The 13,271-nt window shown below is 37.1% G+C and overlaps 1 protein-coding gene across 2 annotated transcripts; it reads right to left on the reverse strand.

Annotated features, from left to right (window-relative positions):
• Window positions 1–569: 569 nt before the first annotated feature.
• Window positions 570–11,484, reverse strand: LOC18429527 (uncharacterized). Of its 2 annotated transcripts, none has more exons than XM_006838813.4 (8): window positions 11,041–11,484; window positions 9,565–9,694; window positions 9,265–9,392; window positions 4,966–5,104; window positions 4,667–4,781; window positions 2,022–2,085; window positions 1,615–1,927; window positions 570–1,065 (listed from the first exon to the last, which is right to left on the reverse strand). In XM_006838813.4, the coding sequence occupies exons 1-7, from the start codon at window positions 11,209–11,211 to the stop codon at window positions 1,634–1,636; spliced, it is 1,041 nt and encodes a 346-aa protein (XP_006838876.1). In that variant the 5' UTR covers window positions 11,212–11,484; the 3' UTR covers window positions 570–1,065; window positions 1,615–1,633. The 2 variants fall into 2 exon arrangements, with proteins under 2 accessions (XP_006838876.1, XP_011621606.1); XM_011623304.3 differs by having other exon boundaries at window positions 1,609–1,927.
• Window positions 11,485–13,271: the final 1,787 nt, after the last annotated feature.

Below are 13,271 nucleotides of genomic sequence, written 5' to 3' on the forward strand. Positions count from 1 at the left end.
TCAAGACGTCGTGTTGCAATTGTCAGTACCAAACTAATCAAGCCCTAGTAAGAAATATTTTCCCTAAATAAACAACATACTCGTAATCTTTAAAGTTCTCCCTGCTATCTCGAATACTTTTCATTACTTAATAACATTTTCCTAATTGTATGAAGTCCTCCGAGCAATCTCAAACAAGAATATTAGTCATCCAAACAAGAAATAAAAATGCACAAAATAACACGCCACCAAAATAACATGAACATAATTCATATATGGTTTTCCACCAACAAGGCATTAATATCTCTTAAGAAAAGTCTGCACATTTGAGACAGAACACAGCTGATAAAGCACATTGTATGGAACAAATGGTGCAGTACTCCAAGAAAAAACCTGTACTCCAAATCTGGAGCTGTATATCCAAATGATTAATAAAGAAGGGACCATTAAATATGATCCGTCAGTTCATAAAAACCTCATGACCATGACATTAACACCGACCATTCAATGGGTTCGATAGGGTTGGCGGAAGTGGATCTCACCCCACACACACACACACAAAATAATAATAATAATAAGGATCCACAATATTCATCAATAATGGATAGATGGCCTTATATTCCTAGTCAAAACTTGGTTCTTCAAATGATGGTCAGGCATCCAAATACAAACGACAAATAGATATTTTTATCAGAACTTTTAAAAGTTACAATACTTGACACTATGGTTTTGGCACATCAACCTTAATATTACATTACGCAGATGGAACTACTTTGCTTCCAATGACCTAAAGATACTCTTGTAATCACATCGAAAATAACACAGAAAAAAACCCATTAACTAGAAACCTAGTATGCTTTGAAGAATGATAACCCATAGACCATCTGATTTCAGTTGCTCTGTGCTTCTTTAAAACTAGTGGATGGCCCTGCAAGTAGTAGTGTCACAAAACTCAACCACAAGCTTGTAGTTTGGCCAACAGCAGTAAAACATGTATCACAATACACATTCCGCCAGCCACAGTCTAAATGGAGTCTCTAGTTAAAATGACTTGAGCTGAGCAGAATCATGGTTTACTCACGATACCTGTAATACACAGATAAATATAGGATAAATCAGTCGAAAACAAAAAATAACTTTTCTGAGTTGCTAGTATTTTAAACAAATGATCATTTTAGAAAAACAGAAGGTATGCTTTTATAGAGCTCATTCCCGAAGTATGCAATGTTACTCTCTCTCTCTCTCTCTCTCTCTCTCTCTCTCTCTCTCTGTGCACTCATGTTTGTTTTGGGTGCATGCATCACCACTTACCTTTGGTACAAGGTGATCACAAGTAATCTTGACCATTGGATGTAAAATTGAGTGGTTGCATTTATTCTATTGATCAACTTCAAAGTTCAAAAGAAATTTTCTCGAATTTTGTGACACATCTAAGCCATAAGCAATTGTATTTCACATCAGAGGGTTACAAGTAATTGTGACCTCTTTGTACCAAAGATAAATGGTCTCATTGTATACAAACCCTACAAATAAAACAGAGAGAGAGAGAGAGATCAATAATATAAGTGAGTTCCACAGAGATCACATTATGTGCCAGAAAACAGGCAAGACGTGCGATTTGGAGCATACCCAGACCTTGTACCACACGAGAAAATCAGGCCTGCTTTTTCTTCTTTGGTCGGCGTTTTCTCCGAGGCTTGTGGGCATCGGAATTTGAACTCAGGTTACTGCTATGACCAGTACGTGCCTTTGAAGAACTCCTACTTGCAGAAGGCTCGCTTCTGCCCGGTGAAGAGTTGCTCGATGTGGAAAAGTTGTTAAACTTTGCCGTTGGTGGGTTCCTGCTACTTGATGGGCGTGAAAACCTTGCAACACCAGCACCTCTACTTTTAGATGAGTTAGTTAATGAGCGAGGAGGAGGCATAAGAACCCTTGCACACATTTGCCTCTGCAAAAACAGTAAAAAAGAATGTCAAGAAAAGTTGACAAATATTGCTTGCATTTTATTAGTGTACAACCCTAGTCCTAGATGCTACCATAACCTGATTCTTTTCATCACTTGACATGCCCGATGCTGCTTTACCAGAAGTACTTGAAGCTTGCTCTCTGATTAAACCCACATAAACAAAGACCTAAAGTATTAGCAGTCAGAAGATACCCATTAACACATGCATAAAATTATGCCCAATTGCAAGTACATATTCACTATAGATGTATCAATCATTTGGAAAAGGTTTACACAAATATAAGGAAAATAAAAAAAATAATCTGGCTACTGAATAGTCTAACAGAACCTGTCAGTTCCTTTTACAGGAAACATCATCTTCTTAAATCATAAACAAATTTCCAGGGAAATGGTCGTTCTACTGAATCACAAAATTAAATTTTGTCAGTTTGGGATGGAACTGGGTTAATTAGTCTGACCACTGACGCCCATATATTTGTCACTAAAGCACTATATTTGTTATAATTGATGTTTTTCATGGACTGTGTAACGTTTGCAAAATTATCTGCCCCTGAAGAGGGGTAATCTCAGATTTTAATTAACCGTGTGATGTTGAGCATCACAAATAATGAAATCTGGGGCATGGGAGGGTTGCATTGATGAGAGTTGCTGGGAGTTCAGACCCTTATTTGGCCAATGTGTCTGTAGCTCTGTTTGCCTCTCTCTGCACATAATCTGCACAAATGGATATATTGTTCAAAGATTTGTTCTAGTCTCCAGGGTTATTGGGATGCCCCATAAGAGCAGACATGTCCCACAATTTCTATCAGTCTGGAGACCAACAAGAAGGCCTTGGGCCCTAAGTAGGTGAGCAGAAATTGCCCCTGAGGGTTTCTATAGAGACCACCAAACGAGCAGGGCAGGATTTCCCCTTCGAGATGACATCAAAATTATGATGAGACCGACTGGTGGCGCCATCAAAAACAAGTATTTCGGGGTATGCTGAGGTACCGAATGATAATGCTTTTCCATTGGGTGGCAAAGACTGTACCTTGAAATCATTCAGGGTATACGTCCTGTCCACGATAGGATGAGATCTTTGGTCTTGTTAACTAGGGCTGGTAGTCTAGGGATCTTGCCTTTGAAGGTGCGAGCATTCATTTGCAACCAGGCTGTCCTTTTGTGTGTGTGTTTGTGGTTTTCTTTTATTTTTTTATTTTAGTTTTTTTTTTTTGGGGGGGTGGGGGGGAAGAAAGGGGGGCCCAACATTTGAGCAGGTCCCTGTGAGATCACGAGCATACCCAACGGATACAGAACAGAATTCTGAGGGTGTACTGCAGAGCAAGAATACGTGCCCGTTCATTTCCTCCTCTTCCAGGCACATAATACAGCACTTTGGGATTTGGATGCCCCAGAGCTGAGCACCTTGTTAAGGGCCACTAACCAACTAAAAGGCTTGGACTTTATGTGAGCAGGTATTGGCTAAACTTGGCAAGCTATACTGGGCCAAAGAATGCCAGATGTAATGGTCTTAAAGAAGAAACCGAGAACTTATCCAAAGTATCAGAGCACCAGACATTTTATCATCACCATGGAATGAAAAGAAGTAGGAGCTGGGGAAAGCAGTGTTTGCAGGTCCTGAGCTTCGTTGTCATCGCAGTTGTGCCAAAAAGAGGTGTCAAGATGCTCTGACCACCCAAGTTGTCCTTTAGATCAAGAGAATAGGACTTCTAGGTTAGACGCCAATTGAAACAATAACGGAAAAGCCATTTCCAGGGTATCTGTTTGAACCGTAGGTTACACCAAAATCTAACCTAATTCCCCTATTCACTGAGAATCTGATGTGCTTGATGAATTGTTGGTGAGTGTGGCTGATTGCTTTCCAAGCTCCAGAGGAGTTCGAGCTTGAAGATCTAGAGGGGCCTTGATGTAGTTAAGAGTTTTTTTTAATTTTTTATTTTATTATTCTTAGAACATTGAAACTTAGGTTTAGCATTATTTTGGGTTTCTAGTTTTCGTTAGAGGTATTCATCATTAGAGGTATTCTAGTTTTCATAAGAAGTTTAGCATTATTTTGGGTTTCTAGTTTTCATTAGAGAATTGAGGGGTAAAATTGGAGCTTTATTTACTTATTACTTTTTTTCTAAAGATGAAGGGTTAAGATTTAGTTAGGGTTTCTTAAGGACTAAGTTAGATTTTAGGGTTGTTTTCTTTTACAAATATGTAACTCTTAGAACATAAAAAACAAAGAGGAAAATAAGAGCTTATTTGGATCTTGTGAAGAAATTGTTTAGGGGTGGACACCTTTGTAGATCTTGAGAGGGTACAATCTCTCATCCTTTAATGTTATTTTTATTTTTCTGTTTGTTTATTTTATTTTGTCTTTCTCCTTACATCAGGCCTCTTGGCAGCCACCCCTTGGTTTCTACCACATACCTATGTGATCACCTTGCACAATAGATGTTCCCGGTGTGTGGTGAACCGCTACCACCATTTACTGTGAAGTGTACTAAAGATCCAAAATGGCCAAAATCAACAGGATCTCAATGGGAAATTCAGATAAGATTAACAAAAACACTAAATTTCTTTTACAATCACTTCAAATATAATATTTGTAGTCATTAGACTTTTGAGTCCTTTTTTAAGTACTCCTGACAGTAAAATCCCTGAAAACCTATCTGATAATGATTATATTATACCACAGTTACATAAAAAGTCACTAGCCAACTGAGACAAATTCACCTGGTACTTTTATCTGTCCACTCATCGTCAGCATCAGCTTCGTCACTGGAACTCCCAGTCAAAAAGAAATCATCCTCGCTGACATCCAAGGGACCATCATCATCACTTCCAGTCTCTATAAAAGAGCCAAAAATCCAAAAAATGGTCATGTTAGTGAAGTAAAAACTCAGCATCGGCAATAAAAAGATTCTTGGTTTGAAAGGGCTAGTGTATCCAGGAGCAAACTAGACCAAAAATCTAAAATAATTGGAAATGACAGTAATCTTGAGAACATGCCATTCCAAAGGAAGAAACACAACCTTCTAAATCTTTTCCACTTGCTGCCGCAGCCATGAGATTTGCTTTAATCTGTTCTCTGATTCGATTTCTCCTGTCAATTACGTCTGCATCATCACCTCCTACAAATAAAGAAAGGTACTTTTCTGTCTTTGGAAAGAACTGCAGTTCAGGGAGACACATTGAAAGTATTAGGTTCAGTCATTTTTTTCCTGTTCTTTTTGCGATGATGTTCATCAACAATTTCGATATGAATGTGCCACTTAAAGCAAGAAGGCAAACCTGCAATGGAGGAAAACATTGTATCTTTTCGTAGCACCAATTTATTGAGAGTATCGGTCTTAGAAAGAAAACTGACCACAACTAATGATCAGAAGTAGTCACTGGATTCCTTTTATGAACCATCCTAATTATTACATTATGTGCTTTTGCGGTTTTAAAAATGGAATGTGGACAAAAACCATGAATGTGATTTTACAAGTCCAAGTTGGTTGGGTCAGCCAATGTTTCAAAAAACACTAGGCGGTGCCTAGGCCACGGGGGGGTCCAAGCCGCCCAACGGCTACTAGGCGGGCGCCCAGAAACTGAGCAGCCTAATAGCAAAAAAATGTCTCTATAGTCTAAGAGTATAACTATATAACACATAAGAGTTAAGGATTTAGAGCACATCAAATGTATAGTATACAAGTCCACATAACACACACTCCTCCATACTCCATAAGTCCACAGTCAGATAGTCCACTAAATCTAGTATCAATGGGTGATGCTTAGGTCAATTTTCTCGTAACTTTGAGAAACCCTTCAATCTTATGGAAATCACCAAAAACTAGTTTTTTGGGGTTTTTCTCTCCCTAAAATAGGCTCTAATGGGGTTTAGTTTTTAAATGAACCTAAAACCCTAAAACCCACAATTTTGCCCCGTTAGTATTAAAAAAAGACCAAAAAAAGCCCTCAACGAGGGGCATTTCCACTCCTGGGTGGCCACCCAAGGGCCCACCTAATTTGGCCGCCTAGGCCTGGGCGAGGCGCCCAAGCCTTCTGGACCGCCTAGGCATTGGGCAGTCCGCTTTTCAAAAAACTGGGGTCAGCAAATCAAAACAAAGTTCAACAAGAATATATGAAAATCAAATATTTGAGAAAAACATGTTTTTATATACATATGCCAGCATGGGTCTTTATGTGTTATCAACAGCAGGCAGTTCCCATTTCACATGGCTACAAACTTTATTCTAAAGTTTTAATTTGCAATATTAGACAACAACAATGATAGATTGGGCCTCAGGCGAGACCCCCTGCCCCTGGAGGCTGCAATTCAATGAATTCTTTTTTCGTTGCTCATCCCTTCATATTTCGCAGAGCCACATCCCCAGAGAAGCAAACTCCAAAGCTGACACACTCGCCAAATATGGATCCTCATCACCCACCCTAGCAGCTGCAGGCCCTCAAATACTATAACACCCCCCCCCCCCCCCCCTCTCGCTCTCTCTCTCCCCCTCTCTTTCTCCCCTATATCTCATTGTATTTACCACGTAGAGGGACCCATTTTTTGGAACCCATGAGGTTCTTCTGCAGGGCCCCAAATTGTTAGGGGTTTTTCTCTTTTGTACCATATTTTCATCAATACAAAGGTTCACTTTATCAAAAATATTAGACAAGAACAAGAAAAGGTGAAATTCATCTGCTCCATACTGTATAAATGATGGAACCCATCGTTAAGTGGAATGACTATCGTATGGTTTTATTGAAATTTGGGAAACAATATAAAATATTAAAATATACTACCATAGTGCCGATAAAAGGTTATCGACATTTCAATGAAACAAACACTAATTACATTTCTATTTACTAAAAAATATCCTTACCCACTGCTAACCAAGTAAATTTTCAAAATTCTGTTATCATCCACATATTTTCCATTCCTAAAAGAATTTTTGGTTTTCCACATCTCACGTAAATTATAGTTTGAAGTAAGAATTATTGTGAGTGTTTTCATCGATGTTTTTATTACACATTTATAAATGAGGATTTCCGACTATTAACCCAGAGCATAACAGAGTGAAAGTCATTGAAAGCCTCCATGAGCAGAGCCTTCAAGAAACTTGATTAAGAATCTATCAATGCTGTAAGACCACCTAAAATCATGTTGATGCTGACAGGCAACATGACCATGAAACTAAAAAATATTTGACAGAATTGAGCCACCTTGCCGTCCTTAATATCCTCCTAAATATGCGCGTTGCATGACTTAGCTTCCCATTTCTCAGAACAGTCCCTCACAAAACTGAAAGCTAGTAACAGTTGGGGTTTGGGAATTTATCGAATATAGAACACTCGTATCGATAAAATAATTGTGAACCATTCACGGTTAAAAAGAAAAAAAAAAAGGACACTCCAACTTTTTTATCCAATGCTGAATTGACAACCTATGTAGAATAAAAATTCTTTGGATCTAAAGATAATCAATACTTGGATTTAAAGATAATCAAATTAAAGAAGTGACTTGCCTGACAGTTACAGATCAATGTTTGAAAATTCTACTGCCCGACGCGCTTGCTAGGAGGGGCCATTATGCGGCTTGCGTCTAGGCACCGCCTCGTGACAGGTTGGAAAAAGACGGAAAATGGGTATCGTTGAGGGTTAAAAAAGGTCATTCTTCCCCCCTAAAAAGGGGGGGGAAAGGGTTTTGGGGGGTATTCTAAACCCCCAAAACCATGGCTTTTAGGGTGAAAAAAACTCCCCAAAAACCACTCCTTTAAGATTTATCGAAAGATCGATAACTTTAAATAGATAGTTATATTTGTTTAAATATTATTAAAATATTTTATATCAAGTATTATTTAAATAAAAATACTATTCGGATCAGATCCGGTTCAGGTCCAAATGGACCCGGACCCAACACACCGGGCCCAATTCTTTTACCCATACGCGGACACAGGTCGGGTCAGGTTCCGTCCAGTCCGGTCGTCGGGTCCAGGGTTGGGTCCAAGTCCATTGCCACCCCTAGACACCACTTATCCTCCAATCCACCTATCATGAAAATCACCATGACGGCATGATTCCTTATCACTTCACTTGATGCAACGCTCATCTGTTGATATGGTTGCTAAAGGAACTAGTGTTCAATTAACTCTTCACAAGCTAAGATTAGAGCCTCCACAAACTACTCACTCCTTTCTCACCATCATAAAGGCAAAATACGATAACTAGATCAGAGAGTCTTTAGTTCTCATAAGTTAAGAATCCCACAGTGCAACTCGCGGGATAATGCAAGATTGGTGATAGGCACTCAGGCAGCATTCTAGATGCATGAGAATAACAAGCCTTAACAACAAAAATCAGAGTAAGTAGGTCTTTTGGTTATCACAAATAAGAAGGATGCAGCTTGTAGGAAATTAATTTAGAAAAACCACTACGTCCTAAAGCATGCAGACTTCCCTCCACTTCACTTGATGCACCCCACATCCTTTGATATGCCTTGATAAATGAACTACTGTTGAATTAGTTCTTCACAAGATGAGATAAGAGCCTTCATTAGTACCCTCTCACTCCTTTTTCCCACTGTCATAAAAGCCAAAATATGATAACTAGCTCAGAAAGAGTTAAGGTCTCATAGATTAAGAATCTCACAGTGCAACTCTTTGAATTGCATGTGCACGATTGCCTTAGACACTTACGAGTGTTCTAAATATATGAGTACAATAACAAGCCACAACAACAAAAATTGGGGTAGGTAGATCTTTTGGTTATCACAAATATAAAGAAAGGATGCAGCATATAAGAAACTAATTTTAGATGAAAAAAGGATTTTCTTATGCATATGCATTCATTATCAACAATGAATGAATGTTGATATCTACTTGAGGTATCGTTTTTTCCATGGATTGTCCAAGACCTCAGATCAACGAAAAAAACTATGACTCAATGTACCATGTTTATTTGGCTCTTCGAAACTGCTATTTTCTATGCTATGATATCATTAATCACAATAAAATAATAAGTGCTTTCCCAGGTTGAGAAACCAAGTAAGGGTTTTGAGTGCACAAGGGAAAATAATAGAAAATATTGATTCGTATTCTTCCTTTTTTTTTAAAAATGAGAACTTCCAGTTGATGCAGAGTGAATTTGTGACCCCCTCTCCCACCCCTAGACAAACCAAAACACAAACAAAGGGAAAAAATCGAAAATAGAAAAGACAAACACTGATTGTGTTCAAGGGGGGTCCTTGGTATTCAAGGGGACCAGGAAACTTTAGTTTTTACCGTGCATTGTTCAATACATCCAGCCATAACTTAATCACTCATAATTGTCGCTGAAAAACTTACTCTGAGATATTCAAGATCTTCTCTTAACTTAGACAGTTGACGAGCAATTTGTTCTTCCGAGTGAGGATCAGTAGTTGTCCTTTGTAATTTCTCCAGACGTCTTATTCTTCTTTCCATCTTTCTTCGCTCTATTTGATAAAAGAAATATCAATGGACAGAAAGAATCCTTTTGACAAAACTGGATAATCACAATAAATTTACAGATTCAATCCTCAATAATAGAAATATATTCCAGATGTTTGTCAGAAACAAGAAAAAGAAAAACGTCAATGTACATGATAATAAATAAAGTAAACCTACCAAAAAATTTAATTCTTCGATATCGTAGGGACATTTTACGTTCTAGAGCCAAACGAGTTTCAATTTCTTTCTGTTTCTTCAGTTCTTCCAGCCTTGCTTCCTGTGCGTTCTTGACTTCATGTGGAAGATTCTAAAGAATTATCAACATTAGAAGACATTTTTGGTGGTTTGAATTCAAGGATCAAAGAAGATAAGAAGTGCATAAAGCTTGCTGAGCTCACAATTACTGAGAATAAAGTGAACCAAACTTCAACTCTTTTTATCAGATCATGCAATTACTGAGTTAAACATACCTATGAACTATCCAAAGGAAGAAGTTCAAGATGAGAGACTTTGCAAGATCAGACAAGTTTCAGTACTTAAGCTTGATGAAACAGTTAGAAAATACATAATATCGTCAAAAGTAAAACAGCAGAAAAAGCATGCAAACGAAATGGGACTGTGTTGGCATCTGAAAATCAGGTTTCCTGGTTAGCATACATATTAACAATAAAGAAAGTTTTGCCATAATTTAGACTCAAATTAGCAACTATGATGTATCATAATTGACTACTATCAAAGCATGGGAAGGAAGAGTTATTAAAATGAGGCATCAAAAATCAATCAGCATTTGGGTTCATGAACAATATTCTAGCAAACAGTTATAAATTATAACGAAATGGGACTGTGTTGGCATCTGAAAATCAGGTTTCCTGGTTACCATACAGATTAACAATAAAGAAAGCTTTGCCATACTTTAGACTCAAATTAGCAACTACGATGTATCATAATTGACTACTATCAAAGCATGGGAAGGAAGTGTTATTAAAATGAGGCATCAAAACTCAATCACCATTTGGGTTCATGAGCAATATTCTAGCAAACAGTTATAAATTATACAAATATGAGGAAAGAAAATGTAGATTTATCCACATCCTTACAATGCAAGATAAAGACCAGCACCCTCTTTCAAGCTTGTTACAGTTCATAATCGAGTTCACTAAAGGTCCCCACATTTCTAGTGCACTTAAAGTAACAAATAACCCACAACTGGAATCACAGTCTAAGGCACTATGCACTAGCGCACCTGGACTCCAAAATTTATGTATCATGAGGGGTAAACAAATACCACTTTTTTCTTTTCCTTTTTCCTTTTCTTTTAAAAATTTTAACTTTGGAATGGATGAGAATGAAACTCTAGACTAAACATTGTGGCACCCGCTACACTACTCTAAAATTTTCTGCTTTTTTTTATGAGTAAGCAATTCAAATCATCATGAAACCATTATCACTCTCAGAACTAAGATTAATTAATTTCGCATTACATCTACGAAATTCCCAGCATTGATCAAATAAGTGGCATTAATCAAATAAATTCATCACAATAGCACTACCCTTATCAACCTGATTGCAATGAAAAACATATCATTGCCAAGTTCCCAATGACAATAACAATAACGACAACAACAGCAACAACAACCAGAAAAATAGGCAAACCTTTCTCAGAAGCATTCTCTCAATCGATCGTATCTGGTTCTTAAGAGAAACAGACTTGGCTTTCTTCTCAACGCCAGGCTTTGCTTTCTTCTCAACACCAGGCCCTCTCGTCCTCCTACCAACCGGCCCACGTTCTGCAACTCTCCTCCTTCCATAACCACCGTGAGCCATTTTTTAACTTAATTTTCCACACTGAGAGAGTCAAAGCATGCCTTAAGACTCTGCTATGATAGACATGCAATGAGAAAGAAACAAAGCAGAGAATGAGGGTAAAGCAACAATTTTAGCCCTAGATTTCTCTCTGAAAGTTCAATGATGATAAGAAGAACTAGGATCCGGTCACAGCTCTCTGCCAAGGTTTTTCAACAACCTGCAACTCCAATCGCTCCTTAGCAAAATAGGGGCTAGGGCGCTCTTTCTTTTGAGAATAACTTAGGTTAGGGCACAGTTTAAAGCATTTTTGTTTTGTTTCTCTGCAACTCGATGCCTCTCTCGCATGAGCCGCGCTTTTCGTGCCACAAGGAAAGCTCCCCAAGAGAATTGACCTTAGGCACGTGCGTTGTCTTGATCGACGGAGGAGATTTGGAGAAGAGCTGACCGCGAGGTTTATATCGACCGTCCATACAACCTACTCTTTTGCAACTTCGCGAGGTTGAAGTGATTTAGAAGTTTTCCAGATAAGGCTTCAGCCCTATCAAAATAACTAAACCCTCTTTTCATAAAAGGGTGTGGTTTTTATTTATAAAGTTTAAAGCTTCAAAAATAGTGGGGATCGATAGATCTATGAAAACTTGAAAATTGACGGTCCAAAATGTATTATAAAATACACTATTTCCGAAATTTGAAATCCGTTTTTTTTCTCATGCCCATGCATCTTGATATCGAGATGATCAATTTGATGATATTTAGGCATCAAAACAACCTCTTCTAATGAAATTTTTGACGTAGCCTCTAATTTGATGGTTTAGAGCCTCGGCTCTATATAAACTTTTCCCTATCATAAATCATCGACCTTTACAATTCCAGCGAAAACGTTTGCATCCATCATTTTTGGCTGAACATTATGTTTGTGAAAAACAAACTTAAGATTTCAACTTTAAAAGCATTATATGTTGTAATAAATTATCTAGACCGTCTATTTCGTCTTAAAAATAAATTTTCATTATCTATAATATTTTTTTGTTTCAAAATTTATTGTCAATGTTAGAATTTGATTTTAGAGCTGTCATGAAGATTTATTTGCAGAAAATACTTTTCAAATGAGGATTTGAGATAAAACTTTATTTTGTTTTCATAAAGTGTAGGCCTTATGGACATCCTTAAGGAAGTGATTGATACGAAAATAGTTTTATAGGTCCTATCAAAATAAGTAAAACCCCACCTCGTAACTCATGAAAAATTGTAATTCAAGCAATACAAAACATTTACATTGATCATCCTGGCTTTCAACATTATGGTTTTAAACAAAAAAAAATAGATTTTCAAGCTCTAAAAATGATGTGTATTATAACAAAATATCTAAACCATCCATTTTCACCCTATAGATAAGTGTTCAAAGATCCGCAACATCTGTATCATTTCATGAGTTTCAATTTTTATTGTTGGTCTTCAAAATTGATTTTGAAGCCATCATAAAGATTTTTGTTGCCGAAAATGATTTCCATGCGAGGATTTGAGGTTGTGTCCATAAAACATAGCATTATGGATACCTCATCCAAGATTATATATGCTCCCATGGGTTTATACGTTCTCTTTGGGTAAAAACCCAATCTAGTGCATCAGGTCATCAAATCTAGGAATATAACCCCCTTGATACAATTACCATCTCGAATTTTTAGAAATATAAAAGGAAAACTATAAAAAATATCTCATAGTTCTTTAAAAATTGGAGATATCTTTTTCAAATCTACAGCAACCTATTTTTTGACATTTTTTTTAGCATGGATTCTATAAGGTTGCAACCCTAAACAATCCAATTAAGGCTTTTGGTGAAAAAAATTATTAGGAATATGTCAAAATCTATTTTTATCTCTAATTATAAAATTTTAAACTCCAAAAATGGTTAAAATCAAGTAGATCTATAAACATATGAAAATCTTAAAAATGGACGGTCTAGACAATGTATTGCAATATGCACTATTGTTGGGACTCAAATTTTTATTTTTATTTTATATTCATACATTTGGATGTCGAGATGATCAATTAGAAGTTTCTTCAACAATAAAACAACA

This window comes from Amborella trichopoda, chromosome 3 (assembly GCF_054954075.1).
Source record: "Amborella trichopoda isolate Santa Cruz 75 chromosome 3, AtrichopodaSantaCruz75HAP2 v2.0, whole genome shotgun sequence".
Taxonomy (NCBI): domain Eukaryota; kingdom Viridiplantae; phylum Streptophyta; class Magnoliopsida; order Amborellales; family Amborellaceae; genus Amborella; species Amborella trichopoda.